This window comes from Melanerpes formicivorus, unplaced genomic scaffold (assembly GCF_026170545.1).
Source record: "Melanerpes formicivorus ecotype bairdi unplaced genomic scaffold, bMelFor1.0.p_v2 SCAF_29, whole genome shotgun sequence".
Classification (NCBI taxonomy): domain Eukaryota; kingdom Metazoa; phylum Chordata; class Aves; order Piciformes; family Picidae; genus Melanerpes; species Melanerpes formicivorus.
In genome coordinates this window covers 9,389,967-9,412,013 of record NW_027142381.1, presented here as the reverse complement: position 1 = coordinate 9,412,013, position 22,047 = coordinate 9,389,967, and the positions used below count along the sequence as shown (strand labels likewise).

The window sequence follows — 22,047 nt, the reverse complement described above, 5'->3', positions numbered from 1 at the left end:
CAAGGCCTCATCCAGCCTGGCCTCCAGGAAGGGGTTGTTCCTGGTCCTTCAAGCCCCATAACCACTCAACATCTCCTTTTGCAGTGTGCCAGGTTTGGACTCGCAAGGCCCCCGAGGAGCTCTTCCAGGCCAGCCGGTAGCTGGCAGCTGCAGGGGGCTGGGCAGGGCTGTAGCAGGTTATGGCAAGGCGCTGCGCTCGCCATCAGGTCTCAGCCAGCCAAGGAACCAACACAACCCCCCCGGGGCCACGGACAGACCCCCCCCGCCCTCCGCCCACCCCCGAGCCGCGCGGGGGGCGCCCGGGCCCGGTACTTACGGCAATGCCGTGGCCGAAGCCGGAGGCCGGCTGGGGGCTGGCGGCGCTTATGTAGTTACCCACGGCGGAGTCCTGGCTGGCCGTGCCGTAGAGATCCGCCACGGGCCCTGGGCTGTTGGCCCCGGGGAAGCCTCCGGGTCGGGCTGGGTTGGAGCCTGCCGGGGAAGCGGGTGCGCCAAAATTCGGTTGAGCACTGTAGCTATTCAAGACTGGTGTGCAGAGAATAAAGCTGGGTATGAGGCCAGACGCCGGGCATGCACCGGTAGTACAAAGCCAAACACCAGAATCAACAGCCTAGGCCCAACTTCTAACACTTAACCAAGGCCATGCGAAAGGAGAGCAAGTACTGGAGAAGAGTCAGCCCGGACTACTACGAAGCTTAGAGCTCCAAAATATATATATATATATATGGATATATATCAAAAAAACCAAACCAATAAAAGGGAAAAAAAAAATGAAAAGAAAAGAAAAGAAAGGAAAGGAAACATAAGAAAAGAACAATCATTCACCACACTACTGCAACCAGAGACTGGAGGTGCTCAGTTCCACCAAATTACCACGAGATACCATCAGTATTTCTCAACATCTGACTTGATGCTCATGCAGTAGTAACAAAGTTCTCTAGGTCTGGGCACGCCGAGACAGCATTCACATCCCATGCAAACTACAAAGGAACTAAGTTTGAGACTACACATTGTGGTAATATTGATATTAGAATCTCGACAGCAAATCACTTCTCAATGGAAAATCATTGGTTTTGGGTTTTGGGTTTTTGGTTCTGGTTTTGGATCCATTCGATGCTTTTGGACAAAAAAAAAAGCCCCGCCCTTCGAAATCGGTCAGCTGGAGAAATAGCCTCAAGAGTTACTTGGGTTTGGGGGGGTTGGTTTTTTTCTTGAGATGGTATGGAATGGAACAGTTTGGATTTAGTTTTTGGGTTTGAGATGACCAAGGAGAAGGTGTGGGGGGGGGGGGCGTGGAGGGGGAGTTTTTATTGAGGACTTTAAGGTTTTGTTGTTGGTGTTGGTTTTTATTTACCCCTTTTGATTTGGAGAGCGGAGCTCTACCTTCGCCTCCAAACCCAGGCTTGGGACATCAACCAAAATGAAACAAAGAAATAATAAAGATCAAAAGCAAAAAATAAAAGAAAGAAAGAATCCCAGAGGGTGTGTGGCAACTCACCTCCCGGGGTGGAAGGACAAGAGAATTTTAGTGGTGGGGTTTGGGTTGTGTTCCCTCCCTTCATTATAGAGATATATGTTTATTTACTTAGAGACAGAAAAACAATGTAAATAAGAATGGTACTAAAGAATAAATTTAGGTATCAAAGCATGTTAGATGAGCAGGCTTCTGGCATCTCTCACAGTTGCTCTTGGATGCAAAATTCATGAGGAAGAAGTTGCAATGCGAAAGAAAAGTCAGCGGACAGGGAGGAGGAGCTGGATGGAGATGGCTTGCGGGAAGCTGGAGCTACCCCTGGATGGTCCTTGCAAGGTCGTTTGGGAGCACACGGAGCCTTCCCTGCCCACACCAGCTACCACCTCACACCCCACCGTGGGCAGGCACTGCAGACAGCTAACAGCCAACCCTGAGCCTCCCAGGCTGAACAGGCTGCTGGACACACACCCGGGGATGGGCCCAGCCTGGACACGGTGACCAACACCACAGCCTCCCCTGGCAGCAGCAGGTGCCAGGACAAGCAGGCACCCACCCCGTGGCTGATCCCATCTCCTCCATGGCTGAGGCTGCACTGAGATCCCTTCAGCCTTTTCCTCTGGCTGCTACCTCCTACACATCTTCATCAAGCACTAAAAGGGTTTGCCAAGTTTGACAGCCTGCAGTACCCTCAGCTGCCAGCCCGCAGGGCAGAGCCACACTGCCCAGCCGAAGGGATGGACACCAGCCCAGGAGAAAGCCCTGCTCCCCCAACAAGAGCAGCCCGAGGGAAGGCTTTGGCAGCACCTCATGTGGGCTGGGGTTGACTCAGCCCAGGTTTGAAGCTGGGCCACCACCTCTCCTGCCCTGGCCCCTTCCCCCTGTGTCACCTTCCCAGGAGGTCTCCCTTTGTCAAAGGAAGGAATGAACTGGTCAGAAAACCCCAGTCAGCCCCGCAGCTGCTGGCCCTGCAATGGCTGGAAAGTGGATTTCACCAAAGAAATGATTTAATGCAGCTCTGGGCTGGCAGCAGGGCAGGGTAAGTAGGACATCTAAGCTAGCAAGTTAAAAGAAATAAGGCATGAGAGAGTAAACAGCTTTTGGAATGCGCTGGCAAACAAAGCGCCTGCTTTATTATTAAAGATTAAATGTCAAGATAACATTTGGCCTTCTCGCTCGTGAAGAGAAATATCCAGCTGAGATGTTCAAAAGCCCTTTATTACTATAAGCTAGCACTCTCTTTCCCCCCCTTTTCTTCCTTCTGGTTCAATAAAGGGGATGGGAATTTTCCTGCCAAGTCACACAGAAAGCCCAGTTGGCCGCTCCGAGCGGCGGCAGGAGCACGGCGGAGGGACACGGCAGGCAGAGCCGGGGGGATCCTGCCAGCAAAACCCTCCTGCAACCCCCCCAGCGGCACCAGCAGAGCCCTTTGCACCATCACTGCCTCGGGGCCAGGAGCAGGGACCAGCCTCGGCCCCAGCCAACTGCCCAGGCGGTGCCCAAAGCCACCCAGTGCCGTGGCCGCCACGGGGAGCAGCAGCACATGCCACGTGCCCAGGAGCCACGGGGGAGCTGTGGCTGATGGACCAGATGGACACACAGCAGGGCAGCCCCAGGGACACTCCTCTGGCATTATCCCAAAGGAGTCATAGATTCATAGAATGGTTTGGCTCAGAGAGGACCTTAAAGATCATCCAGTTCCAGCCCCCCTGCCATGGGTAGGGAGACTTCCCACTAGCCCAGGCTGCTCAAGGCCTCATCCAGCCTGGCCCTGAACACCTCCAGGGCCACCCATGACCTCCTTGGGCAACCTGTTTAGTCCAGAGGACTGTGCATAGGTGACAAGGGGCCATGCTCTGCCATGTCCTGAAACCTCATCAAAAGAAGAGCAAACGGAGCAGCCAGAGAGAGATGCTCTGTCCCCAGACATCCTACCCCAGCCTCTCATTTACATCTCTAAGCTCTCAGAATTCCAAGCACTCCTCAGACAGATGGATTTTAAGGATGCACCCAGCCATGGTGAGCTGCTAAATATTTGTCTTCTGCACATAAGCTCAGCTGCAGCCAGAGGCACTTTGAAACAACAGCAAAGGGGCCTTCAACAACTTTCCCAGCACACAAAACGTGATGGCTGCTGGTAAGAAACAACCTGCAAACAAATTTGTTCTGCACAAACCTGCAGCAATGAGAGACTAAAATGAAGAATCAAAAACACCAACCCCAAATCCTCCAGATACTGCTTCAGTCCTCAAAGAAACCTTCAGACTCTTTGGAGACAGGAAGCGTTATGACAAAGTTCCCAACGTCAGCTCAGCTGCTGGAGGAGGCAGAAGCTGTCCAAGAGCCAGGGCTGCTGGGAGCTGCAGGAGTCCCAGAGCATCAGGATTGATCCCTTGCAGGCTGGGAGCAATCTGAGACTTTCCTCAACATCCTGTGGTTGGAACAGGAAATAATGAAGAGCAGAAGCTTGGAACCATGTCTCTGAGGAACCATCAGGGACCTGTGCTGTCCCAGATGTGAGGGAACCTCTGGCCATGCCTTGATGCCTGAGCTGTTGCCTGCTCCCAGCAGAGGTACTGGCTGAGCTATCCAAGTACCTCCTGACTCTGCTTTGCTGGGGGGACTCATCAGACTGATTCAACATTGCCTTGGGGGTTGGCAGGGCCATCTCCTCCCCTTCCAAGGACCAGCAGCACTCAGCAAGTCCTGGCAGTCAAAGTACCCATTTCCAACAGGCTCTGAAAGGTTCAGGTCCTATTTGCCAACCAATTACACAGGAAACCATCCTGCACCAGACCTTTGCACAGCTCTGAGGCTGCAGCTGAGTGTCTCCAACTCAAAGGTTGTTTTTTTCCTCTGCATAATTTGCAATCCCAGGTGTCACCAGGAAGTCCTGTGACAGATCAAGGTCAAGAGAGATGTGGAAAAGATTAGATGTGTCTGTAAGTCACAGCTAACCAATTCTTATCTTCTTCAGCCCCAATGATCCCCCATCCTTTGGGCTACAGAAGCTCCTTCCTGTGCCTGTGGAGATGAAGAGCCAGCAGCCAAGAGCTGAGGCAGTGCTGGGAACAAGGAAGTTTAATCTCGTTTGCTGCACTTGGAATTTGCTGAGGTCTCCTTACAGAAAGGGCTCTGAGCCTGTGAATTTTGATCAGTAAGCCAAGGTGTGCCTGGGGGCCAGAGGGACAGGCTTTGGAGAGCCTCAGGCTCTACCCTGCCCACTGCTGTGGCAGCCTGGGGAGCACTGAAAAGTGAAGAGGGAAAGCAAGATGGAGCACAAGACACTGAAGCAAATGTGGGTTCATAAAGCAGCCCCAGAAGAGGCTTTCTCTAAATGCAAAGTGTTTGGTGCTGGTGGAATTTAGATCTGCTGTGCACAGCAGGAGCTGGACCCTGTCTGAAGGGAGGGCTGGGAGGACCACGACCAACACCCATGCTGCCCCCAGCTCCCAGAGGTGATGGGAAGAGAAATGTCCCTGCTGACAAGGCTGGAAATGGATAAAAGGAGCTCAGACTTGGTGCCCTGCCACAAAGCACTGCCAGTGCTCAGTGCTCACAGGGGTCAGCTCTGCTACAGCACAAGCCAGGGGCTGCTCCACTTCCCTGCCCCTGGGGCCTCGTCCTGGGGCCACGTTTGGTGCAGCCACGCACGTTCACTGCACTCTTCTCCTCTACCCATGCTGTGCCTCCTCAAAGAAGGATCTACTGACAGGATCTACTGACAGCCTTTCTGCTGAAATAAAGCTGATTTGGGAGAGACTTTTAAGAAGCATCCATGAACTCAAGGGAGTGCTTCAGCAGCCAGGCTATTCCCAGGCCATTCCACTGCTGGCTCACCTGGGCCTCCTTTAGCAGAGCTGCCACACGTGCCTGAGATGCTTCTCCATGCAGTGTTTGGACAGCAACTGATTTATGTCAAGGAGCTGAGAGCTGGAGCCTGAAATGCACCTGGCAGCCCAGGATCATGCAGAGAAGGGAGGCTGGAAGAGCTCTGCTGGGAGCAGGGCTGGAGCTCGCTTATCAAGTGCCTTCTCCTGCAGCCTGCCATGTTAACACAGCCCCTGCTCGTGCTCTAATCCGCCTCCAACAGCAAAGGTCAGCACTGCAAGATAAACTGGCTTGCCATGAACTCTGGAGGAATTGCTAAGTCAGGATTCAGGATGACATTTGCCTTAGCCAGCGGTGGTGTTACGCCAGCCAGGATCCCAGCGCCGCGGGGGCCCAGAGGGCACTGGGGTACAGCTCCACAGCCCAGGCACTGAAATCCCACCCAGATAAACTCCCTTCAGCCATGAGTGAGGAAGGGAAAGAGTGGGGGACAAGGAGAAATGTCAGGGTGTTGACATCAGTGGCCTACAAGGGGAATGTGCAGGGTGTGGGGCTGGTGGGCAGCCCCTCAGTGTCCGCAGTGAGATGTGATTCCAAAACACCCTCCAGGACCTCTGAAGTTTGTTGTACTTCAAAGGAAACAAACCAGGTGAAATGCATCCTGAGGTGTAAGGCACTGCCTGGGGCTCACTGTCCCCACACACAACCCATACTGAGCCTTTGGTGACCACCTCCCTTCTACAGCATCAAACCCCAAAGACTTAACCACCACTGTGGGGGGAGGCAGTGGCCTCTCGATTACCTACTCTGCTTTTGCTGTGGTTCAACACACAGCAAACATCAGCTGGAGGAGATGCAGAAGGGTGCACAATGCAGTTAAAGACACCAGTGGCAGCCTTCTCAGCCACACTGCACAGGCAACAAGGAGCTCAGGTTTGACAGAAACCACTGCATGATCTCCTCTGGGGGATGAGGCAGGGTGCTTCAGGCTGAGATACAGAGCCCCTCATCACAGCCAGAAATACAACTTGCACTTGAGAGAGCAGCTGAGGCCACAACCGAGCTGCTTGGACCTGTCCCAGCTCCTCCTCATCCACAGGCACCCACGTCCCCACCCTGCACCCCACAGAGACACATCTGTGGGTAACACTGGGACCCCCCCAGCCACACATGTGTGAGCTCAGCACCAAGCCAACACTCCCAGAGACCCAGCTGATGAGGCTCCTCCTGCACCTCCAGGGGAGGGCTCCTTCCTACACCCAGCAGCGGCCACTTCTTCCCTCCCAGGTCCTCCTGGCTGCTGGACCGGCCCCGTGGTGGCTGTCAGTGGAGAGCAGCTTCTTGACAACTTGTTGATGCAGCACTCTAATTTCTGGATGACTCTCTCATCTACCATAAACAGCCACGCACAATTTGGCAGGCAGTGCTACCATCAGTGTTTATGATAATAACTACACGTGCTTGAAAGCAGCAGGAAATTTTCAATATAACTATCATTAAGACAAAATGCTTTAAATCAAAGCCATTACCCACTACCCAGACTCACAGCTCACAAGATTAGGCTGTTTTTCCTGTCTCTATGAAAAATTCATGGAACACACTGCAAACATCGTCCTCCAGCTCCAAGGAGTAAATGATATCATGACACTGAACGCTGCTGACAGGGATGGGAACAGGCAGGGGATGGGGGCACAGGGCAGGGAGGTGCTGTTGGGCAGCAGCCCAGAGGGGTGAGCTGGCACCCCCCATCCCTCTGCCCACCATGGGTGCAGCAATGCTGCACAGCAGGGTCTCAAAGAGCCTAGTTGGGACTGGGAACTACACCACGGCCTGGAGGCATTTGAGTCACTTGGGATTTACTGCTGGGTCTGAAGATGCTCAAGGGGGGAGCATCACCTGTTACCAAGCCTCCAGCCTGCTGTGCTGCCTCTGCAGCAGCCCAGGCACAACCACTGCAGAGAACATGACAGCAAAACCATGGTGACTGGTGCAAGGGAGACCTCACCCCTCTCTCCTTCGGGATCTGTGTGTCCTGAAGCATGAGCACTAATGGCCATGCAGTAGAGCCCATGACTAACAGAGCAGCAGCCACAGTGTGATGCTGATACTTTAAATAAGCAGCCACGGGATGGACTGCAGGAGAACCTCAGCGCCACATGCAAATCTGACACCATTAGTGCTTAGAGCCTTACAAATGTCATTAGCTAGCTCTGCACCCACATTAGAGACAGCCTGGCCAAAGCTAATGCTCTCTGTGTTCAATGGGAGCTTGTACCTTGCTTTGCAGAGATGCTAACAGACAGCCAGGCTGTGATTTACCCGAGATTGGATGCACAAATTAACGCCAGGCTGAAATAAGACGTCGCCGCTGCCGGCTGTCCCTCGCCCATCCAGGCTGCAGGGGTGCAGAGGCACACACAGAATTAAATGCTCACATTCAGCCTTTTTAATTCATTCTCTTCTTTCTGGTTTTTTTTCCCCCTACACCAATCAAGGCAGCCAGCTCCAGGCACAAACATGCTCGTTTGTGGTCAGGTTGAACCACGGCAAGCCTCACTGCCTTGTAGCTCAGCTTTTACATCCAGTGCTGTTTCATGTCTGAGGCAGCACCTCCAATTCAGATCAATGCTGCGACTCCAAAACGTCTCAGAAATAATGAGCTGGAAACACACAGCCATCCTGGAGAGCAACAATGAACAAACAGCCCCCAACTAGCTGCAAGAGAGAGTGGGAGACAGCCCAGCAAAACAAATAACCCCGGCGTCACAATTAGAGGTGCCACTTAGCGCGGCTCCGGCGGGGAGCTGCCAGGCAGCACTTCGCTCCAGCTCTTCCCAGGCTGACTTGAAAAGCAAACAGCTCCCTGGAAGAAGCCTGTGGCAGACAGAGCTCCTCTGCAACTATTCAGAGCTGGAGAGCTTTTGCTTATGACAGCCAGCTCAGTCCTGACTCTGGAAAATCAACCTCTGCGCTTTGTGCCTTCCCTGTCCCCCCCCCCGACATGGCTCTGTAATGGGGAGCAGGCAGGCAGCCCTGGGTAGTGGCAGCAGTTGTCCCTCCCCTGCAGCTGTATTTGCCCTACAGGGGAAGAGGGGGGGGAAAAAAGAGCACAAGTGTCGGGCTCATCAGTAAAATAAGTGGTGATGAGGCCAAGAGACACTGAGAGCAGCTATCTGCTGTAACAAGGCACTATTTGTACGTTATTTTCTAGCTGCAGTCACACTTTAAAAGGTTGTTCTGCCTCCACGGCCCCTCTGGAAACAGCTTCACACATCAAAACATGGCAGAATAACGACAGGAAGCAGTGGGGGGTGAGCAGGTTCCCGGCTCAGCAATTACGGCTGGAAGTGAGCAGAGCTCGACAAGAGAGCTCTGCCAGCCCTGTCCCCGCTGCTGCCAGCACCCAGCCCCTGCGTGGAGCTGTGGACCAGCACCGACACCACCCAGACCTGCCCCTCCTAGCAGCCCAGGCTATTAGAATCACAGAATTGTTTTGGTTGGAAAAGGCCTCCAGGATCACTCAGTCCAACATCAGCCCAGCACCACCACAGCCACCAAACCCTGTCCCCAGGTGCCATAGCCACAGGTTTCTTGAACACCTCCAGGGGTGGGGACTCCACCAGCTCCCTGGGCTGCACACCTCGGGGTGACATTGGCAGTTGGTATCTTGTGGCACCCACAACACAGCCCCAGTGCCCTCTCTGCACGGTGTGGCATGGGGACATCTGCTCTGGAACCAGCAGAGATGCTGAGCAGGCAGCTTGGACACAAAAAGCAACTGTTAAGCCAGGTTAGATGAGCAGAGAGCAGGAGCTGGGTGTTCTCCCCAAGCCTGGGCAAGCTCAGAATTCAGCTGGTGCTTTACAACCCCCACCCCGTCCCTCCCGTGCGTGCCACAGGCACGCCAGCAGCTCCTGCATCTGCTCAGCACCTCCTGCATCTGCTCAGCACCGGACCCGGAGCATCAGCCACAGCCACCTCCGGAAGCTGCTGATGTGCAGAGGACAAGACACAAGGTTCAGCGTATCAAAGCCCAGCTTTCCTAAGCCCTGCAGATAGGAGGAGGACAAACCGGCGCCCTGCCGGCCCGGCTGTCAGGTCCTTGGGAGCAATCAATATTTATTGCCTCATCACAGCGCCCAGGCTGCCGTGTCACTCGCGCGGGGCCGAGGCCACACAAAGCTGCGCTTGGAGAAGCGGCAATCAGGGAGCCAGCTCTTGTCACAGCCTCACAAAAGGATTTCCTCTCCAGCAGCTCATCTTTAATCATTATAAAAGCACAGAAGTTTAATCCATTTTTGATGTAAGCGCTAATAGCTTTGTGTCCTTGAAGTTCAAAGTGGGCTTCGTGCATGTCGCTAATTAGCCGAGCAAGCAGCCATTCAGCTCCCTCTCATGTTTCTAATTAGATCCTTAACAACAAACAAATGTCGACCTTACAAAGGCTCTGCTGCGTTTCCCTCCATTAGTTAAACGGTTTGGGAGGGATGCGGTTCCAGTTGTCTGCAACCCACCCCCCAGCACCGCACTGGAAGGGGTCAGCCTGGGGGTACTCAGGTGCCTCTGCTGCCCGTGGTAGAGGTTCCACCGTACCAATGGCATTTTCTAGGGGTGCTGAGCACCCCGGGGAGGGGCTGACCACCCCACAGTCGCCCCGTGGCCACCGGGCTGGCCATGATCTGCTCTGCTGTCCCTCCCTGCTGACAAGGGATGCTCACCGGCTGCACACAGACGAGCAAGTAGAAGAGAGGCAAACTCTGTCTGGTCGTCTTCCTAACACATCTCTCCAACAATGTAACTGTTCTTACCATTCCTTTACAATCGGGTGTGCTTTCATCTTTACAGACTTCACATCAGATGCTTGGGATAGTTTCCTTCCCCTCTGTTTTGGTGCTGAGCACTCGTAACGTGCAGCACCGGCGCCGTTTCAGGCCCCTTCCTGTGCTCGGGTTATGGGGCAGGCTCTTTGCTCAAGCCCTGGCTCTGCAGCAGAGCAGCCCCTACGCCAGGGCATCCCCCAGCCAGTGCTGCTCACCGGAGAGGGCACAGTCCTGCGCTCACCCTTGTGCAACGCCAGGCCTGGGCGGATAAACGGAGAGATTTCTGCATCGGGGCAGCGCTCCCGCTGCTCCCTGGCACACAACCGACTGCTCCGCAGGACCTGACCCTGCTGCTGTGCCTGCTGCCCAGCTCTGCACACTCGGCTCTAACACTCATTACCACCCACCCAGCTGGCAAACGAGGTCTAAAGATGGGCATGCTGGGTGAGCCCAGGGCTCTCTCTAATCATTTCTCTGCTCAAAACGGGGGAAGAGCTCAGCCAGGCGACGCCGGCGCTTCCGCCTGGCGCTGGGTACCACGAAAGCCCTCGCTGCTTTCACCAGGGGCAACCACATCTGCATTAATTGTTTACCACAGCCTGGACAGGTCTTTTATTAATATTAATGAGTAAGAGGGAACAAAAGGCCCCTTTATTTTTAGCCTACTCTAATTGCGTAGTAATTACTCATCTACAAAACAAATGAGCCGAACTCCATCGCCATAGCAACAGAAACTCCGGCCTCCCACTGTACCACATTAACTGGCTATCACTCCTGCTAATTTGAAATTGAAGCCTTTTGTACAATAACAGACAATACAGGAGCAAGATTAAACCCAAAATGGGCCTTTGTTTGGCTGCGTGCTTTAAGCTGCCTCAGCAGGAGGGCATTGCTTGGGGGGCACCTTCCTGCTGCGGATGGACCCTCCTGGGCGGCAGGATAGGTGGAGGGATGCTCAGGAGTACACTGGGGGTCATCCAGGAGCACGGGGGGGGGGTCATCCAGGAGCACGGGGGGGGTCATCCAGGTAACAGAAGAGAAATCTTGCCTGCAAAAACCTGCTGCTTTCTGTGCCATGATCCTCTCCTGAAGGACAGCCTGCCCCAGGCACCTGCACAGAGAGAGGTGCTGGGCACTCTGAGCAGACCTGCCCAGCTAGGAACTGAGGCCATGTCTGAGCCAGGCAGAGCAAGGGGGCTTGGGCTGCTGCAAAAGGAAAACCTGAGCTCACCGAGGAGGAAACAGAGAGAAGCTGCTGCCCCCCATGTGGTGACTGGGGGAGAGTTTGTGACCCCAGTTTCCCTGCTGGAAGAGGGTAGCCAAACCCCTCAGCTAGGCACAGACACCCAAGAGTCCTCATGACACAAAGCTCTGGTCTCTTAACTATCAGGAAATGCTCTTAAAAAGGGCCAGCTGTGAGAGTTTATGGTTGTCAGTAGCTGCAGCTCTCTACCTGCAGCCCAATTCTGCATTCTCTGGCAACTAATAACCCACTGCGCTCCTCAAGCTACGCAGAGCCAGATGCAGGCTAACATCTGCTGCAAGGAAAAACTCCACTGCTGCTCTTTCAGTTTTCTATTTCAGAGAGGAGAGAGAGGGAGAAGTAACTGTAATTATGTATTTACTTTTAAAGCTTTTGGGGGAGAGAATCAGCATGAAAATACTCACAACAGTTAGCATGTCAGTAAAATGTGTCCCATTTAGTGGCTGCTCCACTAATGGGTAACAGCCTGTGAGTGCTGCCAGCCTGAGCTGGCCCTCAGCTCAGCTCAGCAAGGGCTGAACACCGTTGGTGATTAAAATGCATGAGAAGTGCTCAAGTATCTCACTGCCCTGGAGAGCTCCTGCTGAAGCCCCATTTCAAACTTCACAATGCCTCGTCTGCGGCGAGCGCCGAACAAAGTCTAATTACAACGGCCAAGAGCTCCGGCCCCGCGCCGCCGCTGGGAGGAAGGAAATCAAACACCAATAATTGGCTGTTTCAGGGCTTTCAGACAAATTGCTTCAGTTGGAAAAGGCAACTAAGATCATCCAGTCCAACCAGCAACCCAACCCCACCACGGCCACCGAACCATGGCCCCAGGTGCCACAGCCACACATTTCTCAAACACCTCCAGGGCTGGGGACTCCACCACCTCTCTGGGCAGCCTGTGCCAGTCCCTGACCACTCTGCCAGCAAAGAAATTTTTCCTCATCTCCAACCTAACCCTCCCCTGGCACAATTCCAGGCCATTTCTTCTCATTCTATCACCTGATACCAGGAAGAAGAGACACACACCCACCTGGCTCCAACCTCCTTCCAGGGAGCTGCAGAGAGCAATGCTGTCTTCCTCAGCCTCCTCTTCTCCAGACTTAAACACCCCCAGCTCCCTCAGCTGCTCCTCCCCAGCCCTGTTCTCCAGACCCTTCCCCAGCTTTGTTGCCTTTCTCTGCACCTGCTCCAGCTCCATGTCTTTGTAAGGGCTTTGTGGGGCTGGATGGAGCAAGGCTGCCTGGCAGGCTCCTGTGTCCCAGTGTGCTGGTCCCTGCACTGGGCAGCAGCAGCAGCAGGTGCCATCAGGAGCAGAGCCAGGCCCAGCTCCCCGTGTCTGCCCATGGACAACAATTCTGCTGATTGCAAAGAGCATTAAAAGTTGGCTGCTAAATTCGTTAAGGATTAACTTCCCCTGCACTTAAGTCTGCACTTCAGAGGTGGTCACTAATTGCACTGGAGATGATTTATCAAGTGCAGAGGATTTTCTATTACAAAATTATTGATTACAGCTGATGTGTTTTAGCCACAGTGGACCTCAGCCAAGAGCCCTGCAAAATGCTGTGGTCAAGCCCTAACAGCAGCAGCACCAAATGGGTTCAGCTCTGCTCAATTTGCTACTCGGTGCTGCCGGAGGCTCAGTCCCTCCCAGATGAAAAAACCCAAACCAACCACCAAAAAGCAGCTTCCTAGAGTAAAATAAGAGCAAAAACCCCCTTTGTGTAGCCTGCTTCTGGAGAGGGATCTGCATTAGTGGATGAACAAGGTGGGGGACTGACAGCTCCATCCTGGTTAATGATTGGATTCAATGAGCTTAAAGGTCTTTTCCAACCAGCATGATTTATCATTCCCACCCTGGGCCAGCATGGCACTTCTGGACTGGAGCAGAAATGACTCCCCTTTCATTATGATTTTTTTAATTTGGGGTAGTAGTCAGAGAAGATTAGGGGAGTGGCAGAGCTGCCCTGTGAGGAGAGGCTGAGAGCTGGCAGCCTGGAGAAGAGAAGGCTCAGGGGAGACCTCACTGCCATGCACCAGTACGGAAAGGGTGGCTGCCAGGAGGGTGGAGACTCCCATGGAAAAGACAAGGAGTGATGGGGACAAGTTACTGCTGGGGAGATCCCCTTTAGACTCCAGAGGAAAATGTTTCCCCCTGAGCACAGCCAGACATGGGAATCATCTCCCAGGGGCTGCACTGGGCAGTTTGAAGGCTCAGCTTGGCAGGCTGCTGTGCCAGCTCATCTCAACCACATCTCTTCCAACCTGGCATTCTCTGATTCTATGACACAATTCTATGCCCACAACAGAGCAAGTTTTTGCCAGAAATGAGGCCAACCAATGCCCCCAGCCTCCCCTGGAGCCACACCACACTAACCAGAGATATTTCCAGCACTCAGCGCTCTGCTGGCCGCTGGTTTAACACATGACACTTGTTCTTGTGGCTACCTCTCACCAAAGCCCCACGTGGTGCAGGGACCCTCTGCCTCACCCTGCCTGCTGGGCCTCCCCCACCACTCTCTGCCCCGAAGATAAGCAAAAGATAAAGGCTGCTGCCGCTGTTAATTTCGCGCTGCATCGCGGCCAGCCTCTGCCACACAATTACCGGCGCCTCCAGCCGAGTGAGAAATTTCAGCCTGCCTGCTGCTCCCAAGTGGTCCACTTGTTAGGTTCTGCCTTTGAGATTACGTAGCTGAGATTAAACTTTATGGACTTTTTTATTATGGAGTGGAACAAAAGAGGGAGAGCAGTTCCATCAGCGCTGCTGTGCCACCAGGGAGTCATCTCAAGGGGCGGTAGAAACCCCAGACTGGTTTGTTGCTGGGCTCTCTGCAGCCTTCCTCCTTTACCACAGCTCAGGGCAGCTTCTCTCCCTCCACAGGTGCAGCCCAACCCTTGTCCCAGTTTTTATGGCCTCAATTTGTTAACTCTCTGGGTGCCTAATGACAAGCTTCAATTTTTGCAGCACCTTCTCTAAGTGAAACACAAGGCCTCCTCAACCCCGCGCAATTTGTCGCTCTGCTGACTTTTAGATACCCTCCTCCCTTCATCATCCTCCTGCTGCCTTACACACTGCCCCCCCCGGCCCCTCCCTGGCAGATTGAGATCCAGGGGGACAATGATTCCCCTCCCTGCTGCAGGAGTGTTCCAGCAGCAAGGGAAGCAGTCGGGGTGGCTCCCACTGCCTTGTGCAGGCTGGCATGGCGGCAGCGCCCTGCACGCGGCTGTCAGGTCGATTTACTTCGTGTTCTGTCAGAGGTAAGGAGCAGACACAAATCCTTAATTACCTTTGGGGAGCCCATTCTGGGTGGTTTATCTCCCTTGCAGGCGCTCGCTGGAACAAGTGCACTGCAGCCTGGCCTGGGCTATTGCCAGCGGAGCAGGAGGATGCTCCAGCTCAGCACATCTGCAGTGTGGGGACAGCGTGGGGACCAGGGGAGGAGGGAAGGTGTGACCATGGCAGACAGAATCTTTCCTACTCCCAGCAGGACGTTGTGTGACACACAGCAAAATAAATACATGAACAAAAGCCTCACTTGGGCCCTCAGCCACCCTCTGTAAAATCCACAGCTTCACAGACTGCAGTGGGGTTGAAGGGACACTCGAAGGCCATCATGGCCAACCCCACTGCGCTCAGCAGGGACACCTCCAACTAGAACAGGCTGCCCAGGGCCACATCCAATCTGATTTGGAATGTCTCCAGGGATGGAGCCTCAACCACTCACCTGGGCAGCCTGTTCCAGCGTCTCACCACCCTCACTGTGGAGAACTCCTCCTGATGTCCACCCTAAACCTCCCCTGCTCCAGTTTCAAACCATTGTCCATCATCCTGTCGCTACAATTCACTACCTGCAGCTTCAGCTGGGGAAGAATTGTAGAAGCTTAGCACAGAAACCTGAGCACAAGCAGGCCAGACCCTTGCTGGCTCAATGGCAAGGATGCTGACCTTGCCCCCGACCCCTGACGCTGCTATTTCTGAGCTGTTTCACCTCCATTTCCAAAGTTCCCTCATGCTGGGTGACATGGCAATGAGGAGAGCCCACTGCTGGCTCAGACACCCTGCTGCACTCCAAGATTTGAGGCTTATGACCTAGCCCCAGCTGCTCGGTGTCTCAGGACAGCCTGCAGGAAGCTGCTCCACACAGGCAGTGTTAGTCAGGTCCCCAGATGGAGTGATTGGCGTTGGGCACCTCTGGTCTACGACCGCCAACGAATGAGTCTATGGGCTAGTATGGACAGGTAACAGGCTGATGAAGAAACCATGGTTGTAAAATGATTTTCAAGATCTCTTGAGTTCTTTTGAACACCAAACAAAAATCAAGGGAATATCTTTGCAGTCAGCAGTTTGATTCCTAGGGGGTTTAATTTGCGAGAGAAAAAGCACCAGGGGCAAACTCCCCACGGAGGTGAGAGCGTGTGCGGGTTCTGGGGCAGAGCTGCCTACAGCCAGCTTCAATTTGAACTTCCAGAGAGTGGGATTTGGCAAATAGGAGAACTGTGGATCCAAGCCTTCGGCCAGCAGCTCTCCGCCGCGCCGACAGCCCTGCGCTTTCCATCGGACCGAGGCTATGCTTTGGAACTGCCAGGCTAGGTCCCGAGGAGGATGCCTGTAATATCAACTCGACAATGCATGTTCTACAACTACATCTACTGCTACCAGGACGACCACTACAGTGCATGCATTTAGTTCAGTCCCACAGATACAAACACTCTAAGAACAGGCAAGGGGAGGTGTGAAATGTTTGAACGGGACGAGAGGTGCTGGGGGGGGGGTGAGGGGGGGGGAGGTGGGGTTGGGGTGTTTGCTTTTTTTTCTTTTTGGTTGTTGTTTTGCAAATTATTCTGTTTTAAGGGGAAATTAATAATTTAAAATAATAATAATAATAATAATCATAAAAAACAAAACAAAAAAACCAACAAAAACATCGAAAGAAAGAAAGTGTACAAAAAAATAGAGAGACATTTCCCAAAGAGTTGGTAAGAGTCGTTTCCTGAACCGTTTCGTCCCAACAAGCAAAAAACATGCAACCAGCTGCTACTAACAAGAAGCTGGACACTGAGAGAGGATTAATAGGTGTGGACAAACCTTCCCGCTGAGAGCGCTCAGAAGAGTGTTTGAGAGGAGGTGTGCACGTCCGAGTGTAAGAGAGGCCGGAAAGTATGCCTCAGAGACACCCTCTCTCACAGCAGCCCCAACCAAGCAAGAGAGAAAACAACAAAACATAACTGCTCACACTCACCATCAAGGTCAGTAGCTCACGTTACGAGATTCGTTATAGCTGGCAAGTGTAAAGCCCAGTAAGGGGTTGTCGGGGCGCAGGCTCAAAGGCAGCACTGGCAAGCCGGGACTGGCGCCCGAAATCCGGACGTGCCGGGGTGGGGGGACGGGGGGTGGGGGGATGTGGGGTGGGGGGGAGGGAGGGAGCGGCTCGTGGCACTGAGCTGTGCCATGGCGGTGCTCCGGCCGTGGCGGCGGGCAGCCTGTGCTGCCCTGCTGGGACAGGCACAGGGCTCCTCCCGGGGTGCTGGGACAGGCACAGGGCTCCTCCCGGGGTGCTGGGACAGGCACAGGGCTCCTCCCGGGGTGCTGGGACAGGCACAGGGCTCCTCCCGGGGTGCTGGGACAGGCACAGGGCTCCTCCCGGGGTGCTGGGACAGGCACAGGGCTCCTCCCGGGCCCGCAGAGGGCTACAGGCGGCCTCAGGGGTTTTGCCACCTCAGAGAGGAACGGCTGGTGGCAGCGGGTCGGGAGCTGGAACAACCTCAGGCTTGGCAATGAACCAGGAAGGAAGGAACGAAAACCCTCTCCTGCCAAATCTTCCTTGCCTCGCTCTCCTGCCCCATGGATCCCTCCCATGTCAAATGCAAGATAAAAACGTGTGTGTGCGCCCCCCAGCCCCCACCCCGCATGGCTGTGCTGCAAAAAAGCCTTCACACGACCCAAGCGTGGACGGAAACATGTCAGGTGAGTTCAAAAGAAAGGTGACACTGACAGTGAAGTTGTCTAGGAGGAGCCTGCAGCTTCAGACCGTGCACAGCTTGCCCCTTCGCTGGGGCTCAGGTCCCAGTCCATTAAAAAGAAACAATTCAAGATTGGGTGAGGCTCTCCAAACCAGCTGAGGGACTCAGCAGCACTCTCCCACCCGCTGTGAGGGGACGTAGCCAAACCCCTCTCTGCCTGCTGGAGGGACTTCGGCTGGTGCCTTCTCACTGGGCTGTCACTGGGCACCTGAGCTATGAGAAGCATCGCAGCTCACCCTGCCGGCACCGCAGCGGCCGAGCTGGAGGTGGATTTATGAGAGGCACTGAGCACGAGGAGGGGGAGATGTCCTTTTCTGCCGGTTGTAGGAGAGAGCTGCTGTGACAGAAGAACTTGTTCATCTAGCAAGGTCAAATGGTGACTGTGTCCTCACACACGGCAACAGAAAAAGAAAGGGAGAGGGCAGGGAAGAGCAGGCAGCACGAACCAGGACTGGGTGCTGAGCCGGGGAGGGCTCCTTTTGCCAACCAACAAACATGCAGGCTGGCTAAGAGGAGGACACTCACCCCAAGGAGAAACCAAGGTGATCTGTGCCCACATACCACAGCCCAAGGGGTTAGGACAAAAGGGCCTGGAAGCCCAAGATGCACACCTGAAGGTGGATGCGCTCCACAGACACTCAGCCCCACCAGTTGGTACTGGCACCGAGGCTGAGCTCTGGTGCTGGCAGTGAGGCCAGGAAGGTGGGGAAGAGCCAGCAGCATGGGGCTGGAGAGCAGAGGAGGTCAATTTGGATTGAGCTGGTGGGGCTGGAGCACTGGAGAAGGGACAGCAGCGATGGGGATGCCTCTGTCAGCCTCTGTGCAAAGCAGTCCGCAGCGAGTGGAGGAGCGCTGGGATGCATCTCCCTGGGTGCTTGCCAGCTTCTTCCCCATTAATGGGCAGAATGGGACCAGTAAGGGCCAACTGTGCTGCACTCTGTGCTTTTGGATTAGGCACACAGGAAGGAGAGCTGTGCAAGTTTGCAAAGGAAAAAGGACCAAAAAAGCCAACTAAAAAGAAGGGAAAAAGCCCAACCCCCACCCCAAGCCCCGAGCATTTTTCTTGTGATGAATGGGGCCCACACTGCAGTGCAGGATGGGTCAGACCTTACTGCTCCTGAGTACAATTCACTACCACTGCTGATGGAAGTGGCAAACCCAGGATGTCCCTTCCAAGCCCTGGCTTTGGATGGAGATGACTCTACAGAACGCCCTGCCGCTCCCAGAGCAGGTCTGGCTGCCAGGGGCAGCAGGGACAAACTCCTCTTCCTCCTTGAGCTCCTGGGGGTGAGGGGTGGGGAGTGGGGGGCGGGGGGCAGGGCCTCTTTTGATTCTGTTTTGGGGGCGGGGGGGGGTTGCCAGTTTTGTGCAGACAGAGGCAATTTTGACAGACATTTCCAAACACCATACTGCTCTTTAAACTTGCCAGAAAGGGTGCTGTTAATTTCGAGTTAGATTTAGTTTCGTATTGCAAGTTCAAACAAAAAAAGAAAAGAAAAGAAAAGAAAAGGAAAAAAAAAACCAAACAAACCAAAACCAAACCAAAAACCCAAACAAAACCAAACCAAACCAGGAAAACCCAAGGAAAGGAAAAACAAAAAATAACCAAACCAAACAAAAACCACTCAAATTAAAGACAAATGGTTTTTTTTTCAGGCACAGAATCGATCAATGCTCAGTTCAGTTGTAATGGGCACCAAAAGCACTCCAATTAAAAAGGAACAAACAAACAAACAACAAAATAATAATAATAATAATAATAATAAAAGAGGATAATAAAGATAATAATAATCAGGGAAGCAAAGTTCAAATCCAGCCAAACCCTCTGTGCCTTGCTAAGGGGCAACTCACCAGGTCTGTTTGCACGTAAAACAAAACCTGAAGGGCAAAACATGAGGAAGAGGCACAAACAATGAGGTCTGTTCTCCTGGAATCATATTGCAAAGAGCAACCTTTCTCTGTTCTCTTCTCTTTTCAGCTTTTTGGGGGTTGTTTTTGTTTTGTTTCTCTTAGGGTTTGGGGTTTTTTCCCCCCTCCCCCGTCCAGGAAGGGGCAGTCGGAGAAGCTGGGAGATGGGGAATGCCCACAACCAGTCTGGCAAGTCACCCCTTAGGCTCTCTCTACATGCCACAAGATGAAACTGGTACAGAGAATCCTTTGTAGCCTGCAAGCAGTGCCAGTTTGCATGGAACGGAGTTCTCCTGGTGTCTTTCTTTGGCCTCCATGGCATCAGGCTCCCACTCGCCACACGCCTGGGCCCGCGCCCTACTGCTGCCCCCTCGGGCAGGGGTTTGCTCAGGACTCTTCGTGCCCAGCCCAGGTAACCCACCGGGCACTGCCAGAAAAGCCACTGAGAAACCCCCACTTCAGGACTGTGCCATGAGTGAGCTGGGAGGCTGCTGCCACCGCCACGGCCTCTGCTCTGGTGGCCGAGCCGGACCCGGCAGGGCCATGCCGGAAGGCACAGGGCTGGCAGCAGCTCTGTCCTGGCACAACTGGGCCGAGGCAGTGGCAGGGGCTGCTTAGCCACAGCTCACTGATGGCAGTGCTGAACACTGACTGACCTGAGCAAAGCACTAATTCACCTGACAGCTGAATGTCAGACCTGAGGCAGTGCCAGCAATTGGATGGCACCACTGGCACCAGTTGGTGTCGTTAGTTATTTACTTCCCTTAAGGGGAAAACCAAAATCAAAGCTTTCAGAAGGACAGAAGAAAAGCTTTGACATTCCCTGGGAAAGCAGGCTGGGGTTTGGAGCCAGCTAACTGCCTGCCATGCGCTGGTGACCCTGTGGGAAGAAGACGCTGGCCCCAAGGGGCCATGTCCCCTGGCCACGGAAGGGTCCCATGAAGGCCAACCCTGGTGCTGGGCATGGCGGAGGAGGCGAGAGCGGCTCCGGGCATGGAGGGGAGCACCCAGGGCTGCCTCAACCCCACACCAGCTTTCCATGAGAAGAGAAAGCTTTTGTTCAGAAGCACAAATTAATTCCTCTGGGATGTCCTTTAGAACTCTGAACTGAAACCAAAGAAACCAAGAAACCAACACAAGAAAGGAACAAATAAAGAAACAAATCAGAATCCCTACCCTGGCTTGGGCAGTTCTCACGCCAATCTCCTGCAAGGTGCTCCAGGCCCCCTGGCCTCTGCCTGGAGTCTGGGATTTGGTTTGGGATTATTTAGGGATTTTTTTTATATCAATTTTCTCTCTTTTTCATTTTTTGGATGATTTTGTTTTTCAGGTCCCCAGGATAAGTGTGAGGAAAATCAGATAAATGATGGAGAGCTGCAGCCACACAGAATACCGACAGAGCTTTTACCTGACCCTGCACTCTGAGGGTTTGCTCTTCCACGGGCCCCCCTACCTGATCCTCTTGCTGCTGCCACGGCTGCTGCTGCTACTGGTCCATAAGCCGCTGCCGGGAAACCTGGCCGTGGAGAAAAGGAGAAGGGTGAAGAAAGCAGCCGGAGGCACCGCGAGTCCCTGCGGGGCGGCCCCGGGGGCAGGGCGCTGCCAGGAGTCACCGTCCCGGCTCTCCAACAGGCTTCAGACGCGGCCAAGCCCTCACCGAGCGCCCACCGCCGGTGGTCTCTGCCAGAACAATGGTAACCAAAAGCCTCTGGGCAGAAGGGGAAGGTGGCAGCGGCGCCACCCAGGCGCCGGGGCAGGCAGCGCCTGCAGCGCTCGGCTTGCGACTCTGACCCCTCCAACCGCCAGGGCCAGGCTGCCTCGCAGAACAAGGAGGGAATTCTCTTCTTTGCTTATTTGCAAGTGATAATAACGTGCTGATCTACAGACAGAGCAGCAGTGGGAAATAGGAGGAGGTCCTCGTGTTGAGATCACAGATTTGCTGGGATCAAGCAGAAAACATTCACTGGGATGTCATTAAGCAAAAAAAAAGCAGAAAGAAAGAGAAAAAGCTCTTGAAAGCAAACCAGCCACAGATCAAGGAGCTCTAAGACCTGCTACAGGGTGACCCAGCCCTTCCAGATGAATGAAATGCTGCTAGCAAGAGTGCAGATTTAGTTCTTGACTTAATTAACATTCAGAAGATCTGCCACAGGCTCTGACTTTAAGCCTATGGATTTTAAGAGGGCAATGGCAGGATCCAGGTGATCCACAGCAACCCCAAACCCCTTTGCTGCAAGCTCAACAAACCCCCTGGGAGGTCTCCAGGCAGCTCTGACTGCTCCAAGCACTCGGCAAGACAACCCCAGGGGCAGTCATCACTATGGGACCTGCTCCTTGAGCAGACTCCAGGGCTTTGATCACAGCTGCTTTGCAATGCTGAAGAACCACAGAACAACAACTGAGGCAACAGCAGAAGAGAAGAGCGAGGCAGAGGAAACAGACCCAGAGACATCAGCAGACTACAAGGCCCACTCACTACCTCTAGTGCTACCACCTCAGCTATGGCTCAGCTACCAGGGGGAAAGGAGCAGAGAAGAGCTAGGCTAGAGTGACTTGAAGCTACTGAAAACATCAATTAAAAGAAGACATACTTGCATTTAAATATGGTAATAGGGCTGTGGGGGGAAAAGAAAATAGTATTGGTAAATGTATGCAGAGCTGCCCCAGGCTGCAGAGCCCCTGCAGAGCACACAGCAAAGCCTGCTCCTCCATGCTGATGTGGATCTGTTTGCTTGGTGGTGATGAAC

General features: G+C 53.8%; 1 protein-coding gene across 10 annotated transcripts in view; it reads right to left on the bottom strand.

The window, feature by feature from the left end:
- MSI2 (musashi RNA binding protein 2) overlaps nucleotides 1–22,047 on the bottom strand; it is a 236,775-nt gene that overhangs the window by 6,980 nt on the left and 207,748 nt on the right. For 2 of the 10 annotated variants that reach the window (XM_068154934.1, XM_068154944.1), the window contains 3 exons: nucleotides 21,892–21,915; nucleotides 20,709–20,816; nucleotides 317–525 (listed from right to left, as the gene is read on the bottom strand). In XM_068154934.1, coding sequence (XP_068011035.1) covers nucleotides 317–525; nucleotides 20,709–20,816; nucleotides 21,892–21,915 — 341 coding nt within the window. Of the gene's footprint in view, nucleotides 1–316; nucleotides 526–19,243; nucleotides 19,271–20,708; nucleotides 20,817–21,891; nucleotides 21,916–22,047 lie in introns of all 10 variants that reach the window. The other 8 variants (XM_068154939.1, XM_068154937.1, XM_068154936.1 and 5 more) reach the window with 8 other exon arrangements.